At 38.2% G+C, this 23,780-nt stretch overlaps 1 protein-coding gene across 1 annotated transcript in view; it reads left to right on the top strand.

The window, feature by feature from the left end:
- Positions 1–23,780, top strand: part of LOC150104706 (fat-like cadherin-related tumor suppressor homolog) — a 573,066-nt gene that overhangs the window by 87,412 nt on the left and 461,874 nt on the right. The window contains exon 6 of the mRNA XM_090395611.1: positions 3,706–3,877. Within this exon, the coding sequence (XP_090251737.1) occupies positions 3,706–3,877 (172 nt within the window). The remainder of the gene's footprint in view (positions 1–3,705; positions 3,878–23,780) is intronic.

Raw genomic sequence — 23,780 nt, 5'->3', positions numbered from 1 at the left:
GAGAAGACAATTTGTTAATAGGAGAATATGTAGCTGTTAAATCATATTTCTTTAAAATTCTTGTGATAGGTTCTGAAATACCAGAAATATAAGGAATAGTATTGAAACTTTGTTGTTTTGTGGAGGATTATAAGAATTGAGAAGATGTTGAGTACTTTTTTCAGAAAAACCATTGAGTTTCATGTGTTGTTGGATAGTAGAAAGTTCTTTCTGTAGATAATCAAAAGTAGAACAATTAGTTTTGGCTCTTCTGATGAGGCATTGTATAATTCCTGTTTTTTGACATGGATGATGGGCTGATTCTTTAAGAATATAACGACCTGTGAACGTTGGTTTCCTGTATACTGTAGTTGTAAGAGTATTTGAAGGTGACCGGATGAGGAGAACGTCTAAAAAAGATAACTGGTTGTTTTCTTCTATTTCCATAGTAAACTTCACACAATGATGCAAGGAATTGATACTGTTTAAAAAAGAAGGTAAAGAGTTTGTGCTGTGTGGCCAAATAGAAAAGATGTCATCTATATATCTTACCCAAAAGGATGGTTGAGGGAAAATAAATGAGAAGAGGACTTTTTCTAAATATTCTAAATAAAAGTTGACTAAAGCAGGAGAAAGAGGACTTCCCATAGCCGTTCCTTCTACTTGGCTGTAAAATTTATTTTGACATACGAAATATCCAGAATGTATTACAAAATCGAAAAGTTTTATAATGTCTTCAGGAAAGATGTCAGCAAGTAATTTTAAAGTTTCCTTGAGAGGTACATTTGTATATAAAGATTCTATATCAAAGCTAACCATGAGATCTGTAGGTTGTAATGAGACATTTTTTAATTTTTCTAAGAAATCTGAGGAGTTTTTTAAAAAAAGAATTAGAGTTGCCAATGTAAGATTTCAATAATTTAGCTAGATATTTGCCTATACAGTAAGTAGGAGAATCAATACAATCTACTATTGGACAAAGAGGAAAGTCAATCTTATGTATTTTAGGAAGACCATAAAATCTAGGAGGTCTTGCAAAATGAGTTTTAAGTCTTTCAATTGTTTCTTTATCTAAACTGATGACTTCATCTAAGAGAGAATTTAATTTCTTTAGTTGTCTGTTGGTTGGATTATAATCAATTTCTTGATATGTGGAGCAATCTCGAAAAAAAGAGAAAGTTTTCTTCTGTAATTTGCTGAGGCCATAACTACTGTTGCTTTTCCCTTGTCAGCTTTGGTGATAATGAGGTGATTATTTTTTCTCAAGGACTGTAAAGATTTCATTTCAGAAGGAGATATGTTGGAAGGAGGAAGTTTGGCTTTAAGTAGAGAAGAAGCGAGTTCTAGGCGAAGAGCATTAGCTTTATCACTAGTTAAATGATTGAGATTCTGTTCAATGTTAACTAGAAAATCTAGATATGGTATCTTATTAGGAACAATAGAAAAATCATGTCCTTTTGACAGAATGAGGGTTTCGCTTTGAGTTAAAGGACGACTGGATATATTGACAATCCAATTATTATTATTATTATTATTACCCAAGACCTCATGGAGTCAAAAACTCATCTGGGAGGTCCTTTTATCACACACACATCTCATCATACCATGTCTTAAACACACTCAAACTCCTTGCAGACTCCACATTCTCAGGCAAGGCATTCCAATCATTCACAACTCTGCACGAAAAAAACCTGCCTCTCACTCCACTACTCACACCCTTTTTATACAGTTTCCAGGGATGACCTCTGGTTTTCCCCTGATCTCCCACTATTCTCTGTAAAACTTCTCCAGCATTGATCCTATAACAACCCCTTGCCAACATGTAGGTCTCTATCATATCTCCCCTCTTCCTTCTCTCCACCAGACTCAGCAAATTACATCTTCTCAATCTTTCTTCATACTCACATTCCAGAGGTCAGAAACTACCTTAGTCAGTCACCTTTGGACCCTTTCCAACATCTCTTCATCCTTCTAAAATCCCGGTGACCAAATCTGGGCACAATAGTCCATGTGTGGCCTAATCAAAGCCTTATACAATGGAACAAGAATCTCCCTACTTCTACACGTCAGTGTCCTCCGCATCATTCCCAGAAGTCTTTGTGTTGTCTTCACAATTTTGGCGATGTGTGTCCCCAAATTTTAGATCCTTATCCACTATCTCACCCCCCCCCAGATATCTTATTTCCTCTACCTCCAACAATATATTCTCACCAAGCATAAATTCTGCATCCCATCTTTGTTTTCCAAATTTTAAAACCTTACATTTTGCAACATTGAACTCACATCCCCATTTGCTTGCCCAATCACTCAATTTATTCAAGTCTTCTTGCAAGGCCACATCTTCACTATTCTTTATGGTTCATCCCAACTTTGCATCATCTGCAAACAACTGAATATCTCCATCCAAATCTTTGCCAATATCATTAATATACATTTATAATGTCTTCAGGAAATTTTGTGGACATTTATAATGTCCACAAAACAACAAAGTTTCAATACGTCGAGTGCCTATTCCTTATATTTCCGGTATTTCAGAACCTATCACAAGAATTTTAAAGAAATATGATTTAACAGCTACGTATTCTCCTATTAACAAATTGTCTTCTCATTTTCCTTCTTCTAAAGACAAATACTCAACTTTATCTCTTCCTGGAGTTTATCAAATTATTTGTAACTGTGATCTCTCCTATTTTGGACAGACTGGACGTTCTCTTGAAAAAAGAATCCAAGAACATCAATCCTCCATTCTTCACAACAAACCTGAAAAGTCTGGTTTGGGTTCAACACGGGATTGAAACTGACCACAGCATCTTTTGGTCCATCCAGGATTCGCCTCTTGCATAGATCCTGTTATAAGTTTGAACGTTTGTTCAAGGAAAGCGTTGAGGCCTTGCTCCATCATCCCAACCTAAATCGTAATGACTGTATATCTATATCAAAAATCTGGGAAAGTCTAATCAAGATTACTCATTAATTTATTTATTTTTTTCAATCATGTCTCTACTTCAAAATATTCCAATTCATACTTAGTGATATAACATCATGCAGTGTGTTCTATTTTTAACGATCTATTGTTAGTATTCTAGCTTGTATTTTTTTAAAACCATTCTTGTAATACCACTGAGGATGGTCTGCTATTTCCAGACTGAAATATTTGGTTAATTAAATATCTTTCTTGTGTTTACGTGCATATATCATTCATTATAAGTACTTACAGATTGCAGAAGTAATAGGCTCCTTGGTACTTGCTGTTATGATTTCTGTTTATTGATTAATCTGAGTGAAAAACACTTATAATAACAATAAAACGTGGGAGCACAAGTTTAGAGTAGCTTATTTCTACATTTTTTGACATATAGTTTGGTTTCTGATTTTTATTTTGTTTTCAATTTAGCATTTTATTTCACTATAAAATAATGGAAATTTATTATCCTTTTCACACCTTTAATGTTTTATATACTTTATTTGATTAATATTTTTATACCACATCATAACTGAAACATTTAAGTATGGTAACTATAAAATACCATTCATTATTATAAATAATGATAGTTATGATCTTAGTATTATTTGTGATATGCTTGATATACTTTGAAATGTTTTGTAATATTTAAAATGATAAATATGTAGGGAAAGTATTACTCAATATACGCAAATGTCAGTAAATGTTTCATTTAAAATTACTTGGATGAAGTAAATTCGAGGATTTTTAAATTTGTTTTTCAGGTACATGCTATTGATTTGGATCTTGGAGTAAACGGTGTTGTTCATTATGAGCTCACAGAAGGAGACAACAGTACATTTCATATTGATAGACAAACCGGAGAGATCACTTTGCTGCAGTCTGTTAGCACATATACTCTAGAATATCAGCTTATAGTAGCAGCTGTTGATGGAGGTACATATATTGCTTTGTGGTTTATTTTATTCTTTTGATATACACATGTGCTCTCTCTCACTCTCTCTCACTCTCTCACACACACACACACACACACACACACATGCACATATATGTATATTACTGCATGATACCTCTCCATGGATTTGAATAGCATGCATAAACTGGTTGTAGTACAGCCTTCTCTGCTGTAAGGAGAAGGCCATCATCTCCATTACAGGCAGTTCAACTTTCATCTCTGTTCGAATATGTGCCTTTCTCAGATGATCCCTACAGGTAGCTCTCATAATTTGCCTGAAGTAATCCATTTCTACAACTTCTACTTGTCTCCTCTGGTTGTAAGTGAGTGTCCAACACTCGCATCTATAGATCATTATACTCTCTATAATCACATATAGAGCACCTTCTTAATTTTTCTTGACACCTTATGACCCCATAAAATACCATTAACGATTCTAATAGCTGCTCGTGCCTGTCCTGTTCGAAATGCATGTCTAGTTGACACTGAGTGAACCTAACATCATGGAGCCAAGATATTTGAAGGCATCCACTGATTTTATAGTTTCCATCTCTAACTCAATCTGTTGCACTATCATCTCCGATTACTAGCTACTTGATTTTTAATACATTAACTTTCAGGTCCCAACATTTATACACATCGAATAATTTTTTTCATCTAGTATTCTACATACTTGTATTGTATGAGAATCACCTAATTAATAGCAAAAAAAAAAAAAAAATGTGAAGGTAGGACCTGGTCTCTTTTTGGTACATCCATTCCATGGCATTGTCTGTTCCAATCCTCCAGGTCCATATCCAAGTAGATCTTAAATTATATTGATGGAATATAACAACCCTGCTTTGAATCCCTTGCTAGTAATAAATTCCTCTGAAAATTTGTTACCAATCTTTATGGCAAACCTAGATCGCTGGTACATTCTCTGCACCATCTATTCTTGCTCTCTTCAATACCTGCCACATTGTTTTTCTTGGAACAGTATCATAAGCTTTTTCCAAATATTCCCATTTGATTTTTATGGAGCTCTTTATTCTTAGCAACATTTTTCGGGATATTTGTTATAATGAAAATATATTATCCATGCAAGATCTTCCTGTTTGGAAATGAGATTGAAATGAGCAGAATTAGGGTATAGACCTGCCTATGGAGAATTTTCTATCATCCTTCTGGACAACCATACCCTGTTCTGCACCCTCTCAAACACCAACATGGAGGCAATTTTTTTTGTGCCTCTCAGCAGGGCCTTCTGATACAGTATGCTATGTGTGTGTATATACCTGGTGCAGATATTTCCCTGGATGACATTGATGATGTTATCTTGCAGTTAGCATTCTCATACTTATTATGGGGTATTTAAATGGTCACAACACTCTGTGGGGGTGCTGCACACACTGACATCAGAGGGACGGGAGTGTATGCTTCTTAAAAATAATCTCTCCCTCTTATACTAGAAGTAATACCTCCTTCCACACATCTTCCTGAACATTCACTGCAATCAACTTAACAATTTGTTCTCTGTTTTTCTTCACTCTGCTTGAGTGGAAAGTAGAACACATCTATGTTAGTGAACCTTTTCCCCACAAGATCCACACTATTACATGGACAATCATGTATCCCCTCATGGATATCACATTGGAAAATAGATCAGGGCGACTAGAGTATGTTCTCATGCTTAGCAAACTTTTCTTCAATTTGTGACTATTCTCCTATCAGTGAATCACATTACAGAATGCATGATAACATTCTGCTATAACTGCAATACCCAAACCACACTGGAGTACAGAATACACAGCATAGTTTGGGAGTGATAGAAGAGGAGAGAATGGGAACAGCAGAAGAGAGGGAATGAGAGAGAGAGAGTTGTATGAATGATAGAAGAGGTGAGAATAGGATAAGTGGAAGAGAGGGAATGAGAGGAATGCAAGGGGGCACAGGGACTAGGGATAGAGTGCTGTCAGGAAGGCAGGTAAGTAGGAGAGCACAGAGAGAAAGTGTTACAGGAGAGAGATTGAGGGATGCATGTGAGCAATTGAGGAATAAGGTAGTAAGAGGTCTAATGTATGGGGGACTCAATGATCCGTGGTGTTCAAGATAAGATGCGTGAGGAGTGTTTGCCAGGAGGAATGATAGAAAGTGTGGCTATGGCAATTAAGAGAGGTGAAAGGGTGGATGAGATGATTGCGATGGTAGGAACAAATGACTTGAGTGGTAATGTAAGTAGGGCAGCGAGAATTATGAGATTCTTGCTTGAGGGTGTACGAAAGAAGACACAGAGAGGAAAGATAGTGTATGTGTGTTGCCTAGGTATGATAGTGACGAGCTGAGCAGAAGAGTGATGATATTGAATGGCATAATAATGAGAATGTGTCAGAAAAGAGGATTGGAATATGTAGATGCTTGGAGTGAGTTTGAGAACAGAGAGGAATTGTATGTGAGAGACCACTTCCATTTCAATGAGGAAGGATGTAGGCATCTGGAGAGATTGCTGTTCTGAATGAGTCAGCGTGTCTCAGTGTAAATGGTAACAGGGGTGGCCTCTTGTGGAAATGGGTACTTGGGAGAAGGGGGGGACAATATCAGGTAACGCTGAGCCCAGTGGAGTCTAGAGGGCATAATGCTGGGTATAGAAACAGTGGCATTTTTATGCTTTATACTAATGCCAGAAGTATTCGGAATAATGGAGAGGAATTAGTGGCACTGATAGCATCAGCCAGGTCAAAGATTATTGGGATCACCGAGACGTCGTTGACAAAAGAGGATATATTGACAGGAATAGAAGTTGCTGGGTACAGCATTATTTGGCAGAATAGGAAGGTAAAGCATGGTGGTGGTGGAGTACTGCTTATGATAAGTGACGATCTATGTCCTCTAAGAGTGGAGGCTTTGGAAAGCTGTGACACTAATGATTTTGAAAGCATATGGCGTGAGGTGGAGGTACGCAAGACAGGATATTTAGTGGGGTGTTGCTACAGACCAAGGAGCACAGAGTGGTGGGGACCAGGAGATGAGACAGTTGAGCATGGCAAGTGCAAGAAGAATGATTGTTATGGGAGATTTTAACTACAGCAGTATAAATTGGGGAGAGGAAGATGCATATAGCAATAAGGGAATGGAATTTCTAGAATTCTTGAGGGACAAATGTCTTAGGCAACATGTAATAGAAGAAACAAGAGTTTCAAGAGTTTTGAATTTGGTTATATAGCATCATAAGAGTTGATAATAACTGAGATGACATCTCTCCCACCGTTGGAGAGAGTGACCATATGGTTTTGACTTGGAAAATGAATAGACATGCAGGAGCATCAAAGAGACAGGAACGTATGTGGAATTATAAAGCAGGTGATTATAATAGTCTTAGATGTCAACTTGGAGAAGTTTTATGGAGGGAGGAATCGGAAGGCCAGAATATCATTAGTGCTTTGGAAATTGTGGAGGAATATTTGTTAGCAGCAATAGAAAGCTGTATTCCACGAGTGCAGAAGAGGACACAATTTGGAGTAAAGTGGATGACAAACAATATTAAACAGGAACTGCATGCGAAAAAGAGGCTATGGAAGAGATATAAGGAGACAGGTGAAGAGAAGATGCATGTGGAATATAAGACACAGGTTAGGAGATAGTGTGTGTGTGTGTGTGTGTGAGGAATGGTAAGGAAGGCAAAACTGGAATATGAGAAAAGATTGGCCCTTAGATCCAAGGAAAATTCTAGGGAATTTTTTAGCTATATGGCCAGTAGGAGGAGAAATGACTGTGGAAGAATGACATTGTGGGATAAAAATGGGAATAGAGTGACTGATGCAGAGGGCATAGTGGAATTGTTCAATGAACACTTTATTGGAGTATTTCATCCTGGAGGAGTCAATTTGAACACTAGGGGGAGGATAGGGCAGGATCGAGGTTTAGAGGTGCAGGAGGAGAGTGTATTCCAAATACTGAGTACTCTGGATGTTAGTAAAGCTGTGGGACTAGATGGTGGTATTTCACTACGAGTTTTGAGAGAATGTGCTAGAGAACTTATGGTACCTTTGACCTGGCTTTTCAATGAAAGTCTGGCAGCGGGAAAGGTGCCCCATGGAATGAAAGGAAAGTAAGATAGTGCCATTGCATAAGGGCTGTAGCAGACTAGAAGTGTGTATTTATAGGCAAGTTTGTGTGTCATCAGTAGTTAGTAAGATCTTGGAGAAAGAGATGAGGGACCGTATACAGCATTAGGCAGATGAGGGTAATGTTATCTGTGAAAATCAACATGGATTTGTGAAGGGGATTTCTTGTTTTAGTAATATGCTAGCCTTTTATAATAAAGTTGCAAGAGCATTAGCTGAGGGGAAAGGCATATACTGCCATTTTCCTAGACTTAGCAAAGGCATTTGACAGGGTACCACATGATAAGCTGATATTCAAGTTGCAACACGTGGGTCTGGATGTCCGATTGGTCAGTTGGATTCAGAACTGACTGTCTGATAGATATCAGAGAGTTGTGTATGGTGGAGCAATATCAAAGAGGCAGAAGGTTACAAGTGGAGTTCCACAGGACTCAGTACTGGGACCTATATTGTTTAACCTTTATATCAATGATATTGTCCATCGATTGCAAGGGGGATATTCAGTTGTTTGTGGATGATGTGAAGCTGGGATGGGTTGTTAGTAATAGTGGAGATGTGGTTGTCCTGCAAGAGGATTTGAATAAACTAGATAGATGGGCAAATGAATGGGTGTGTCAGTTTAATGCAGCAAAATGTAAGGTCTTGATGTTTGGGACACATCAATGGGACGCTGCATACTTTATGGGAGGAGTTAAAATTGGAGGAAGTAGGGGAGACAAGAGATCTGGGGTTGATGATTGATAGAAACCTGAAATATAGGGGAAATATTGTAAAGGTTGTGAAGGTAACACAGAGAATTGCTGCAATAATGAGAAGGACACTGACCTGCAGAGATAAAAGGGTTATCATTTCATTGTATAAGACTGTGATCAGACCACACTTAGACTATGGTTCTCAGATCTGGTCCCCAGGATTTGAAGGGAATAAAGTAACTATGGAAATGGTACAAAGGCGGATAACAAAGATGGTTTCAGGACTATACAATGTTAGTTATGAGGATCGGCTGAGGGAGTGTGGATTGCAGAGTTTAGTGGATAGAAGAAGGAGAGGTGATATAATTGAGACTATTAAACTGTTGAGAGGTGGTTACAGGGTTGACACCGGGGCGTTCTTTCGGTTGTTTGAACAGCAGGAAGGAGTCATGACAAGGGGGCCATCCCTGGAAGTTACGAAAGGAAACTGTGAGAAAGAGGGTGAGGAGTGGTTTCTTTGCATGGAGGGTGGTTGAACCATGGAATGCATTGTCTAATAGAGTGGTGAGAGCGAGAATGGTCAATGCTTTTAAGGAGTGGTATGATGCACTTTGTGTTTCCTAGGAGGGACCTCCCTCGATGAGTCTTGATAGACTCGTGTTTCTTAGAAAGGACCTCCCACGATGAGTCTTTTGACTCCAAGGAGGCCTGAATAATAATAATAATATTTTGACTACAGGCTAACTGGCCATCATGACTGTATCAGCAATATCAAAGGTGAAGCTAGAACACAGAATGTTAATCTTATTTACAGAGCTGAGCCATGTGCTGTAGTTCCACCTTACATATGGTTACAAAATAAAATAAAAGTACAATTAAAGCTAAAATTAAAATTGAGTGTTTTGAAATTAACAAAATTTAATTATCTAAATTTAAAAAAATAACCAAAAAAAATAATTGCAGGTAATACTGGAGAAACCTAAAATACCAATAATCTCTATTTACTTGTATGTATCACTGGTTCTAAAACTATCTGATTTTGTTCTCTCCAAATCTAGAACTTTACAGCTGATGGGAGACTTTAATTACGGGAATATAGACTGGAAGGAGGCGATAGTGTATGGGAGTAAGGAGAGTGAGGTTGTATAATTTCTGAGAGATAAGTATCTTAAGCAGCATGTGATTGAAGCAACTAGAGGCTTTAATGTTTTGGAATTGGTGATAACTTCACCTGATGTAATTGATAATGAATTGTTGACACTGCTGCTAGTTGGTGAGTGATCATGAAATACTTGTTTGGGAAGTGATGAAACAAGAAACGGTTACTGCCAAAAATGGATACATGTGGAAGTATAAAACAGGTGATTATTGGAAGCTTTGTAGTTAGTTATCATCAGTACGTTTGGCAGATAACTTGAGTTGAAAAGATGTTGACAATGTATGGAAACTCACAATGGAAACTCACAATGTATGACTGCATACCAAGGGCTAAGCGAGTGAATAGAGTAGGAGTGAAATGGATGAACAGTGAAATCAAGCAAGCTGTGTTGGAAAAGAAAATGGTCTGGAGGAGGTACAAGATAGTTGGTGGTGATCGGATCCATGAAGAGTTTAAAGTGCAGACTAAAAAGGTGATGAGCATGGTAAAGAAAGAAAAAGTGACGTATGAGAGGAGATTGGCTGCTCAGTCCAAGGTTAATGCAAGGGAATTTTTCCGCTACATGGCAAGCAAGAGAAAAAATAATTATTGCAGATTAACATTGCTGGATAGTCATGGCAGTAGACTAACTGTTGCAAAGGATATAGTGGAATTATTGAATGAACATTTTATCAGCACATATCCATCCATTCCATTTACTCTTCCGTCCAAGAACGGGTTGAGTCCCCTCCTAATGAAGGGTTTACTGGCATATTAATGCAGTCGGCTCACCACTCCTCTGCCGCATCCCGTAAGGGCGGTATTCTATTCTTGACTGTAATCCATGTGTGTGTGTTCACGGGGCCGGTTTGCCTGCTTGAAGGATGAAAAAGTCCAGATAAACCAGGGGGGACCCTAATTTATCTGGCAGTCCTCCCCAGGACCAAGACCGGCTAACTTGGCTATGTTAGAGGAAGATCCTTAAGCTCCTCATGTCGTCGATGGGGAATCAAACCTAGGACACTCCTTCCCCAGGCATATGGTTGCAAAGCACATAGCCACTAGGCTAACCGCACGGACTCCCAGCATATATCATACTGGTATAAATGAGTCGGTGCAATATATAGAAGAGTGAAGAGACGCAAGTATTAGGAGAATTGGAAGTGAAAGAAACAGAGGTGATCAGGTGTTGGTTGGGTCAGATGTGAATAAGGCTGTAGGAATGGATGATAGTCTATTTTCAAAGGACATAATAAGTTAATATATTTGAGGTCATCTATTTTGAATGCAGGGGGGGGGGGAGGAGAGGGTGAGATGGTAGAGCCTCTACTACTAATGGCTTACGAAAAAAGTTAAGCCAGTTTGAGTGCAGTTGGAAGGGGGTCAATCGTTCGATGCTGTTGGCACACTCCCTCGATGAGTCTTTGGACTCCCTGGAGGTGTCTAATAATAATAATAATAATAAATATTCTTAAGGAATGTGTACCACAGTTGGTTATGCCTTTGAACTGGTTATTTAATGAAAGTCTTGCAGTAGGTAGGGTTCTAAGGAGTAGAAAGAAGGCAAAAATAGTACCACTCCACAAGCATGGTTCTAAGACAGAAGTCTCCAACTGTGGGCCAGTCTGCATAACTGTGGTTGTGGTCAAGGTGTTGGAGAGATTGGTAAGGAATAAAATACAGAATTGGGTTGATGGACATAGCATTCTTTATGATGATCAGCATGTATTTGTAAAGGATAGGTCCTGTTTTAATAATTTACTTGCATTTTATGATAAATTGACAAGTGTGTTAGATAACGAAGAATCATATACAGCGATATTTTTAGACATGCAAAAGCTGCAGAGGATGGGAATAGATAGTATATTGTATAGATGGATCAGAGATTGGCTCTCTGAACGATACCAGCAGCTCGTGTATGATGGAGCAGTGTCTCAAAAAAGAAGTGTAACCAGTGGCATGTCCCAGGGTTGTGTTCTTGGGCTTCTGCTGTTTAACTTGTTTGTAAATGATATATCATGTAGACTGACTGGGGATCTTCAGTTATTTGCTGATGATGCAAAGTTGGGAAGAATTATAAATAGCATTGCTGATGTTAAATCCCTTCAGGATGATTTGAATAGACTTTTTACTTGGACAAAAGATTGGGTTGTAGTTTTAATATCAATAAGTGCAAGGTGTTGCATTTTGGAGTGCAAAAATATAAGGTTGTGTACTATATTGATGGTGCCGTACTGCAGGAAGTGGATGAGATTAGAGATTTTGGAGTTATGGTTAACAGTAGACTAAATTTTATAGGGTATATTGCTAGTGTTGCAAAGGATGTACATCGTAGTGCTGCTATGATAAGAAATACACTAACATGCAAGGATAAGGAAGTGGTTGTGCCACTGTATAAGGCACTGGTCAGGCCACACTTGGACTAATGTGCTCAGATCTGGTCACTTGGTTTTCAATGTGATGTGAATACATTGGAGAGGATCCAGAGACAATATCAGGAGTTTGGAATGCTGGCTATGGAGAGAGATGTTGAAGAAATGGGAATTGCAGAGTTTAGTGGATAGGAGGAAGAGAGGTGATATGAGGTGATATAAATTTTTTTACATGGAGCATTATCAGTGAGTGGTGTGCATTACCAGAATGTGTTGTTAATGCAAGGAGTGTTAAGGATTTTAAGATTCTATATGATAGAATCTTAATTATTATTAGTATTACTTCCAGGTCTCCATGGAATCCAAAGACTCATTGAGGGAGGTAGAGCACTCACAGGCCACAATAAACATCATATCTTGTCTTGAATATATTTAGTGTTGAGTGTTGGACCACTCACTGCCAACTCTGGTGGTGCATTCCACTCATTAACCACCAGCCAAGTGAAAATTCTCTTTTTCATTTCCATGTCCTTCATACAGTTTACAGAGATGATCTATTATTCTTGCATCACCCATTATTCTCTGCAATAATTTCCCTGTATATTTATTTGACAGGCTGTTCTCACCAACTTATACGTCTCAGTTATATCACCCCTTCTAGCTACCAAGCTCTGAACACCATATTCTCTCAATCTCTCCTCATACTCAATATTCCATAGCACTGAGTCTTAGTTATTTATCTCTGCACTCTTTCTAATTTATCCTTATCAGCAATATACACAGATGACTAGATCTGCACATTGAAATCTAAATAAGGCCTAATTAACACCTTATATAGGAACTGTCACCTCCCTATACATTCATGTCAGCATTCTTTGCATCATAGCAGATGCAAAGAATGCTGACATGAATCTGGGTTCTGGGTAACCCTTGCAATTTTCACAATGTCTGTTAAACCCTGGTCTCATCTGGTAAACACTGAGAACAAGGAATGCTTATATGTAATATGCAGCTGTAAAGAAAGTCTCGACTGGGACCTCAACCTATATCCCTGTCTTGCTTTCTCACAACTTCAACAACACTGAATGGTATGATCTGCTTGCTGTGTCTTTGAAATGTACCAAAGAGAACAATTGAATAGGCTCACTCTTGAAGATATGCCAAAAATGGTCCTACTACACAAGAATCTACCAGTGAAGGGGGAAAAAAAATAGAATGTGCACCACAAAGAATCAGGGATATGCCTCCAGACCCATTTCTCCACTAGAAGATAAAACAATTAATATGCCTTATGCCCTAGAGGGAGTTAAATTGTGCAGTGTCTTGGATATTTTTCTTGAGAAAAAAGAAATAATGGACTTTGCTTGTCCACAATTCTCCAAAAAGAAAAAAATAACCAAGACCATTGAAAACAAAAGCTGACAGTATTAGTAGCCAAAGACCACCACCAACAAAAATAAAAATAAAAATCTTTCAATGGAATTGTAGTCTTTTGTCTGCAGGAAACATATCTGAACCACAGTGATCATCTGGCATTACAAAATGTAGCCATCATTTGTAAGGACAGGGTATGGACCTGTCCATGGAGGATCTGCCATCTTTGGGGACAACCATACATCCCTTTCCAGTAAGTCCTATTTAAAACAATCAGAATATTTCCACTGCCTTCCTGATCATCTGTCAGGACAGGAGAAAACACTGCACCTTGCCACAATTTATTGCTTGGGTATTGGCAAATCAACCACATATTATGGTGGGTTCTCTAATTATAACTAAATCTGCATAGGGGAAGGGGGGGGGGAGAGGTGAGGAACATATGATTAGTTAGTTTGCTTTAATGATATATTAGAAAGCAATGATTAAGGAGAATTCTATATTTGGTTGGTATAAAGGAAAGAAAGAACAGGTGTTGAATAGAAATACTTACATTACTGGGGCAGGTGAATTATTAGTAATGTACATTGTGTGTGTGTGTGTGTGTGTGTGTGTGTGTGTGTGTGTGTGTGTGTGTGTGTGTGTGTGTGTGTGTGTGTGTGTGGTCTTATAAGTTTGCTGGACAGAGTCAATAACATGTGATCCTATAATCTCTAGATATGCATGTTTGTGTGATAGGCATAATTGTAAAAAAAATTAAAAAAATCTTACAAGTAGAGGGAAAGGATTTATTTTCAAAATATAAATAACTAACCAATACTATGAATTGTGTGAAGAGTACAAAGAGTAAACTAGGAAGTTTTCTTGTTTTGAACTGAAGAGTTTGAACTTAGTAGTAAAGACTATATTTTTCATAGAGACAGTTAGTCAGTGAATGTATTGGTATCTAATAAATTAAATACAGGTATATTGGATATATCAATTTGGGAGAGATCCTTGGTTTACACAAAGGTGGACCAACCTTTACCATGAGTTGCCTTAGTCCTGATGATAATTCAGGTGCAAACTTTGTTTGCTTACACTTGGATAAAGGATTAAACTAAATTTATTATAGTCTAACCAAGTGGAAAAAAATTTCCAACATCTTTCTCTAAATCCAGAGTAATGTAATAATAAGATGAGATACCTTTTGGCAACTCGTATAGGTAAAGATGACTTCTCTATTGCTTCCACCTTGGTATCACCACCTCTTGGTCTGCCTCCCACTGATGAGACCTCAATAAAGGTCGAAGCTGGTCTGAGTAGTCGCCCTTCCCTTAATGCATTTCATTATACATTTCTGTAAGGAGATGTGCTTTGCATTATGGGAGATACTAAGACAAGGATTGATGAGAGCTTGGTCTCCCTTTACCACAAGTTGCCTCAGCCCTGAAGATACTTCAGGTGCAAACTTTGTTTGATTACACTTGGATAAAGGATTAAGCCGAATTTATTATAACAAGGGGAAGATGCAAGGACAAGGGGCTATCACTGGAAGTTGCAAAAGGAAATTGTGATCAAGAGGATGAGGAGTGGTTTCTTTGCATGGAGTGTGGTTGAACCATGGAATGCATTGCCTGATAGAGTGGTCAGAGCATGAATGGTGAATTGTGGTTCAAGGAGTAGTGCATCTCTCCCACCAGGGTTTCCCAAAGCAGGCTCTGCAGAGTACTAACGCTTTAAAACTGTAATGCTAGGGCTCTGCAAAGCTTTAAAGTTTTTGATACATTTTCAAAAACGTTCTCACTATCTGCATATACTAAATCTAAATATAGAAACAGACTAAATGCAGAAAATGATATTGAGCACAGAGCAAAACTGTTACAAGAGAGAGAGTGAGGGATACATGTCAGCAATCGAGGAACAAAGTAGTAAGAAGTGTAATGTATGGAGACTCGATGATCTGTGGTATTCAAGATAGGATGCGTGAGGAGTGTTTACCAGGAGGAACGATGGAAAGTGTGGCTATGGCAATTAACAGAGGTGAAAGGGTGGATGAGATGATTGTGATCGTGGGAACAAATGACTTGAGTGGTGGTGTAAATAGCACAGCGAGAGATATGAGATTCTTGCTTGAGGCTGTAAGAAAGAAGACACAGAGAGGAAAGGTAGTGTGTCTGTGTTGCCTAGGTACGATAATGTCGAGCTGAGCAGAGGAGCAGTAATATTAAATGGCATAATAGCGAGAATGTGTCTGAAGAAAGGATCCGAATATGTAGATGCTTGGAGTGCGTTTGAGAGCAGAGAGGAATTGTTTGCGAGAGAGACCACCTGCATTTGAATGAGGAAGGATGTAGGCATCTGGAGAGATTGCTGTTCTGAACGAGTCAGTGTTCCCAGGAAGGATGGTAGCAGGGGTGGCCTCTTGTGGGAATGGGTACTTGGGAGAAGGGGGGACAATATCAGGTAACGCCGAGCACAGTAGTCTAGATGGGATAATGCTGGGTATAGAAACAATGGCATTTATATGCTTTATACCAATGCCAGGAGTATTCGGAATAAAGGAGAGGAATTGGTGGCACTGATAGCATCAGCCTGGTCAAAGATTATTGGGATCACAGAGACGTGGTTGACAGAAGAGGATATAATCACAGGAATAGAAGTTGCTAGGTACAGCATTTTTCGGCAGGATAGGAAGGAAAAGCGTGGTGGTGGAGTACTGCTTATGATAAGTGACGACCTATGTCCTCTAAGAGTTGGAGGCGTTGGAAGACTGTGACACTAATGATTTTGAAAGCATATGGTGTGAGGGGTGGGCAAGACAGGATATTTAGTGGGATGTTGCTACACACCAAGGAGCACAGAGGGTGGAGACCAGTAGATGTTGAGACAGTTGAGTGTGGCAGGTGCAAGAAGAACGATTGTTATGGGAGATTTTAACTACAGCAGTATAGATTGGGGAAAGGAAGATGCATGTTACAATAATGGAATGGAATTTCTAGAATTCTTGAGGGACAAATGTCTTAGGCAACATGTAATAGAGGGAACAAGAGGTTCAAGAGTTTTGGATTTGGTTATAGCATCAGAAGAACTGATAATAACTGACATCTCTCCCACCAGTTTGAGAGAGTGACCATATGGTTTTGACTTGGAAAATGAATAGACATGCTGGAGTATCAAACAGACGGGAATGTATGTGGAATTATAAGGCAGGTGATTATACGTAACAGTCAAAGACGTCAACTTGGGGAAGTTTCGTAGAGGGAGGAATTGGAAGGCCGGGATATCGTTACTGCATGGGAAATTATGAAAGAATATTTATTAGCAGCAATGGTAAGCTGCATTCCATGAGTTAAGAAGTGGACACAATTTGGAGTAAAGCAGATGACAAACAATATTAAACAGGAGCTACATGCAAAAAAGAGGCTATGGAAGAGATATAAGGAGACAGGGGAAGAGAAGATGCATGAAGAATATAAGACACAGGTTAGAAGAGTGACTAGTATGGTAAGGAAGGCGAAACTGGAATATAAGAAAAGATTGGCCCTTAGATTCAAGGAAAATCCAGGGAATTTTTTAGCTATATGGCCAGTAGGAGGAGAAATGACTGTGGAAGAATGACATTGTGGGATAAAAATGGGAATAGAGTGACTGATGCAGAGGACATAGTGGAATTGTTCAATGAACACTTTATTGGAGTATGTCATCCTGGAGGAGTCAGTTTGAATACTGGGGGGGGGAGGGATAGGGCAGGATCGAGGTTTAGAGGTGCAGGAGGAGAGTGTATTCCAAATACTAAGTACTCTGGATGTTAGTAAAGTTGTGGGACTGGATGGTATTTCACCACGGGTTTTGAGAGAATGTGCTAAGGAACTGACAGTACCCATGACCTGGCTTTTCAATGAATGTCTGGCTGCTGGAAAGGTGCCCATGGAATGGAAGGAATGTAAACAGTGCCATTGCCTAACCTTGGTAGCAGACTGGAAGTGTCTAATTATTGGCCAGTTTGTGTGTCATCAGTAGTTAGTAAGATCTTGGGGAAAGTAGTGAGGGACCATATACAGCATTGGGCAGATGAGGGTTATGTTATCAGTGAGAGTCAGCATAGATTTGTGAAGAGGCACTGTTGTTTTAGCAATATGCTAGTCTTTTATGATAAAGTTACAAGAGAATTAGATGAGGGAAAGGCATATACTGCCAATTTCCTAGACTTAGCAAAGTCATTTGACAGGTTGCCACATGATAAGCTGATATTCAAGTTGCAACACGTGGGTCTGGATGTCCGATTGGTCAAATGTATTCAGGTTTGGCTGTCTGATAGGTATCAGAGAGTTGTGTATGGTGGAGCAATATCAAAGAGGCAGAAGGTTACAAGTGGGGTTCCACAGGGCTCAGTACTGGGACCTATATTGTTTAACCTTTATATCAGTGACATTGTCTGTGGATTGCAAGGGGATATTCGGTTGTTTGCGAATGATGCGAAGCTGATAAGGGTTATTAGTAATAGTGCAGATGTGGTAGGCCTGCAAGAGGATTTGAATGAGTTAGATATATGGGCAAATGAATGGGGGTTTTGGTTTAATGCAGCAAAATGTAAGGTCTCGAGGTTTGGGAAACATCGATGGGATGCTGCATACTCTATTGGAGGAGTTATACTGGAGGAAGCAGGAGAGACAAGAGATCTGAGGTTGATGATTAATAGAAACCTGAAATTTAGGGGACATATTGCAAAGGTTGTGAAGGTAACACAGCAGATTGCTGCAATTATGAGAAGGACACTGACCTGCAGAGATAAAAGGGTTGTCATTCCATTGTATAAGTCTCTGATCAGACCACACTTACACTATTGTTCTCAGATTTGGTCCCCAGGATTTGAAGGGGATAAATTAACTGTGGAAAGGATACAAAGACTAATGACAAAGATGGTTTCAGGACTGTACAAGGATAGTTATGAGGATCGGCTGAGGGAATGTGGACTGCAGAGTTTGGTGGATAGAAGAAGGAGGGGTGATATGATTGAGACTTCTAAACTGTTGAGAGGTGGTTACAGGGTTGACACTGGGGAGTTCTCTCGCTTGGTTGAACAATGGGAAGAAGTCATGACAAGGGGCCATCCCTGGAATTTACGAAAGGAAACTGTGAGAAAGAGGGTGAGGAGTAGTTTCTTTGCATGGAGGGTGGTTGAACCATAAAATGCATTGCCTGATGGAGTGGTGAGAGTGAGAATGGTCAATGCATTTAAGGAGTGGTATGATAGAGTTTGTGTTTCCTAGGAGGGACCTCCCTCGATGAGTCTTGATAGACTTGCATTTATTAGAAAGGGCCTCCCACGATGAGTCTTTTGACTCCATGGAGGCCTGAATAATAATTTCAAACTTTGAAAAAACTCTGCAGTTCAAAACAACTGCATTGTAGTCATTATAATGAACTTAATTTTTTTTTTAAATTTATGGAGCACTAAATTGTAAAATGGTGAGTGTTTATTGATTTCTTCCTTTTTTCATGTTTATTTTAAAGATTGTGTGAAGGTTCTGCAAAAAAATATTGCTTGCCTCATGGCTTCATTTTAGAAAAAAGTTTGGGAAACCCTTATATAATAGATTTTACATTTTCTAGGGATCGCCTCCCACGATGAGTCTTGAGACTCTGTGGAGTTCCTGAATCATAATAATAATCATAATAAAACGGGAGTCCACTTAGAAAAATGTAACCATTCTTCATCCAGAAGAATTTGGAAGGGTTGCCAGGATTTCCAAAATCTGCAAAGAAACTGCATTCAGAAGATATTCTTATTGAAGTAGCAACAGTAGCACAGTAATAAAAATTACTTTGTGTAGCATCTATTTTGGGAATACCAATTATGGTTATTCCCCACAAAATCTTAAACTTTTCTAGTGAGGAAATCTGCTCTGAACCCAAGGACCAATGAATGACAGAGAAGCAATCTCCTCACATGTAGAAATTCACACCAATTTCCCACCAGCAACATCATTGTTACCTATAACACACCAAAACCACCAACATCTATCAAAACAGATTGCTCAGATGTCTGCTAAGGTTCTATATATATATATATATATATATATATATATATATATATATATATATATATATATATATATATATACTGAATCCTTTGCTCTGCTTAAATTTCAGAAATATGGTTATTCTTAAACTGCCTATCACTGATCTACCATCTACAAGTATGTCTGATGTGGCAGTACAGATCTTGAGAAAAAAAGTAAGACAAAAATATCAAATTGCTGCAACTGTGAAGGAGAACACCCCAGATGTTCATGAGCATGGTGAAGGTGGAAGGATGAGAAGAGATCCAAAAAGTAAAATAGAGCAATGTTTCACCTATCAGGAGGCAAAGCGAATACCACAATAGTAGCAATACATCTGCTAAATCTTTTATTAACATTTAGAGAGAGAGAGAGAGAATTGGATAAAAATGAAGGAAGATGCAAAAGGAATATCAGTACATGGGATGAGAATAAACAATCTGAGATTAGCAGATGGCATTGTTATTATTGAAGAAAATGAAAGAGAACAAAAAAAATCACTGAAACTGTTAAATGAGCAAGGGGAGTGATTTGGACTTGTTATGAACTTGGAAAAAACAAAGACAATGGTATTTGGTGAGAAGAACATGAAACAAAATATACAAGTGGATGGAATTGTTATAGAAAATGTAGAACAATTCACGTATTTGGGAAGTAAAATGACGTATGATTTATACTGCAAAAAAATAAATAAAGATCAGGATTGCAAAGGGAAGAACAAATCTGAAGGCCATGGATAACATCTGGAAAAGTAAAGTGATCAGCCTGCAAACAAAAGTAAGAGTACTGGAAACATGCATTTTTAGTGGTGTACTGTATGGATCTAAAACGTGGGTAATAAATAAGGATTCCAGAAAAAGAATTTTGGCATTTGAAAGAACTTGTTACAGGAAGATTCTAAGAATAGGATGGATACTGAAAATCACAAATGAAGAGCTCTATCGGAAGAATACAACTAAAGAAGAATCTAATGCAGAAGATTATAAAATGGAAATTGCAATTATTTGAACATATCTGCAGAAGGAGTGAGGACTTGAAGATAAAGACATTTATGTTTGGTATTGTGGATGGTGTAAACAGAAGAGGTAGACTATACAGAGAATGGATAGACAATATAAAGGACTGGTGTGAAATGGGTGTACAGAAACTGCAACACTGTGCACTGGACAAAAGAAAGATGGAAGAAGATAGTGAAACAGGCATCGGACACCAATGGGCAGTGAGCCCATGGTTTGTAATGATGATGATAATGAAACCTTTTATAGAGATGTCGACCAGTATATCAATCCTGCCTTATCACAACTATAAACATCCCTGAATTGTATGATTTGCTCGCTATCTCCTTAGAGCAAATCAAAGAGAAATCAATCAAAAATCAAAGTCAGTATTCCAAAAATGGTCTCACTACATGAAAATCTTCTTATTAAAAAAATGATAGAACCATGTACCATGGTGGATCAAAGACATGTCTGCAGACCCTTTAATGGCTGGCCCATTAACAGATAGCATGGATATCTCTGCTCCCTCAAAAGAAGATAAACAATTAATATACCTTGTGTCCTAGACAGAGTCCAGCTTGTACTTTCCTTCATATGTTGTTGGTCAGGCCCAATGCAGACTACTGAAAGTTAATAACAGCAAATGTAGTTAATGAGTGGCCATGATCTTGGCAGAAAGCACTGACAAATAAATTGCATGAAATTAAGCATTGGCAATCTAGTCTATGTAGAAACAGGAGAGATGAAGTTGTGCTTGATACAGGTCACAGTCTTAACATTCCATGTATTGAGGACTGATGACTTACCTATAATCTGAACATGCAACACTTGATTTAATCATATACATATGCCATTTTCTATTGAAGTGTCAGCACTTCATTCAATAGATGAATGCAGATTTTACTAATCTGACTGAGTCATATACATTTAGATAGATCTTATCAGACTCAGAAACTGCATGAAGATTTAACTTTTTACAAAGAATTAATCTGAATTAATTAATAAAGAATCAAACAAATTATAATCATAATGGTAATTTATATGTAGATTGTTCAATTTTATAAAAAAAAAATTCATTTACAGAACATTTATTTATTTTATGATGCTCAGCCTATAAAATCCCCACATGTGGGAGGGTGAAGGCCCCTCCCATACGTGGGCAGATTGGGTCTACTTCTTCCATGATGATCCAATCCAGCTTGGAAGAGTATATTTACTTATTCAGCTATTTATTTTTTGCTACCTTTTGTACTTCTGTAACCTTTGTAATGAAGCAGTATAATCTTTTCTGTTCTTGTATGAATTAACTATGCCCAACCAACCAATTCATTAAGTAATCCTTTGAGATTAGTATATTGAGTGGTTACTTCAGTAATGGAAAGGAAAGAAAACATGCAAAGTTGATAAACTCTCTGGAGTTCATAAAAATCAGAGGGAGAGTTTCTTAATATAACATAAACAGTGACGGAACAAGGACAATATGGTATGGTAAAGACTATATTTTTCATAGAGATAGTTAGTCAGTGAAATTAAAAATCTCAAGACAATGAATGTATTGGTATCTAATAAATTACCATATTTGCCGGCGTATAGGACACACCCCCTTTTTTGTACACATTTTTTAGGAAAAAAACTTTATCACTGAATATTATAATGAATTTACTGTATTTCAAATATAAAGTAATAAATAGGTCTACTTTCAACAAATACTTAATCTAACTAGGAAAGAGTACCCACCTTTTAATCGTCAAAACCCAGAAATTCATCTCCAGAACTAAATGATCAGACATTTGAAACCTCTTCTAAATCAAAATCTGAGTCCTCATACAACAAATTGTCCTCTGTACCATTCAGTGCATTACTAATTCCACATTTCTTAAATGATTTAACCACTTCAGTTTTCACAGCATCCCATGAAGCTTTGACCCACTCACAAACTTGCGAAATGCTAGGCTTCTTCCTTCTTCCTGATGGCATATCCTCAAAATCTGAAGACTGCATCCAGCTTTTCCACTTCTCCTTCATAAATCCCTTAAATGGTTTATTAATACAGACATCTAAAGGTTGAAGCTGACTAGTTAGACCTCCTGGAATTACAGCTAACTGAGTTTTCAATTCCTTGAGTTTATTTGTAACATCATCTGTTCTGTGAGAACGAAACTGATCCCATACTAGCATGGCAGGCTTCTTCAGCAGTCCACCAGGGCGCCTAGACCAAATTTTATCTATCCATAAGTTCATTCCTCCTCCATCCATCCAGCCTATTGCATGAACATGTACAGTACAATTCAATAGTGGCAGCAATTTTGTCCCATCAGCACAGCAGGATAAAACAACAGTGTAGTGAGTTTTTTGTGCCCCGAAGTTTTAATAGTAACACTTTTAGTGCCTTTGGAATCGACAGTTTTGTTTGAGGGCACATCAAAAGTCAGCAGAACCTCGTCCATGTTTCCTATTTGCACAAGTTCAAAATTTTCTCGTTTCCTTGTGTTAATGACGAATCGATGAAATTCGATCATTTTTTCTTCATATTCAGCTGGCATCTTTTGTGATATTTTTATTTTATTCTGCATACATAGCTGGTTTCTCTTCATGAATCCTGAACACCATGATGTTGATCCAGTAAAGTTGGCGATCCCTCTGTTATTGGCTATTGCTTTCGCTTCATGAATAATCATTTTTGTAGACACTGAAAGTACTGCTTTTCTGTGGTCTAAAATCCAAGTATTCAGTTCTACCTCAAGTTCTGGCCATTTTGCAATTCCACTTCGTAGGTTATGTTTACTGCGAGTTGCTTTTTTTAAATCCTCTTCCTGATTCTGCCTAGTTCTTATCATCTTCGTTGGGGGTGGTCTGAAATGCCTCTCTGCAGCCCTGTTTCCATGTTCTTTAGCATACGCAATCACACATAGCTTGTATGCAATATTGTAACAATGCTGACGTTTTTCAGCCATAATTTGCCAAGAAATTTAGAGAAAATTTAACGGCAGAATTTTATCACTGTTCACAACTGTGACAACAATTGGAAAGTTTAAATGAACAGGACACAGCTGCAATCGTCTATGACAGCACATGCGCATCCACTGAACTCTACGTCAGTGTTTTTCAAAGTGTGGTACCCCCCCCCCCCGGGTGGGGGGGTACGTGAAAGGTCTTCAGGGGC

The sequence above is a fragment of the Typopeltis vanoorti genome, chromosome 7, assembly GCF_054136105.1.
Source record: "Typopeltis vanoorti isolate ZY-2024b chromosome 7, IOZ_Tvanoo_1.0, whole genome shotgun sequence".
In the NCBI taxonomy this organism is placed as follows: Eukaryota; Metazoa; Arthropoda; class Arachnida; order Uropygi; family Thelyphonidae; genus Typopeltis; species Typopeltis vanoorti.
This window is presented reverse-complemented; position numbering and strand designations above follow the sequence as displayed.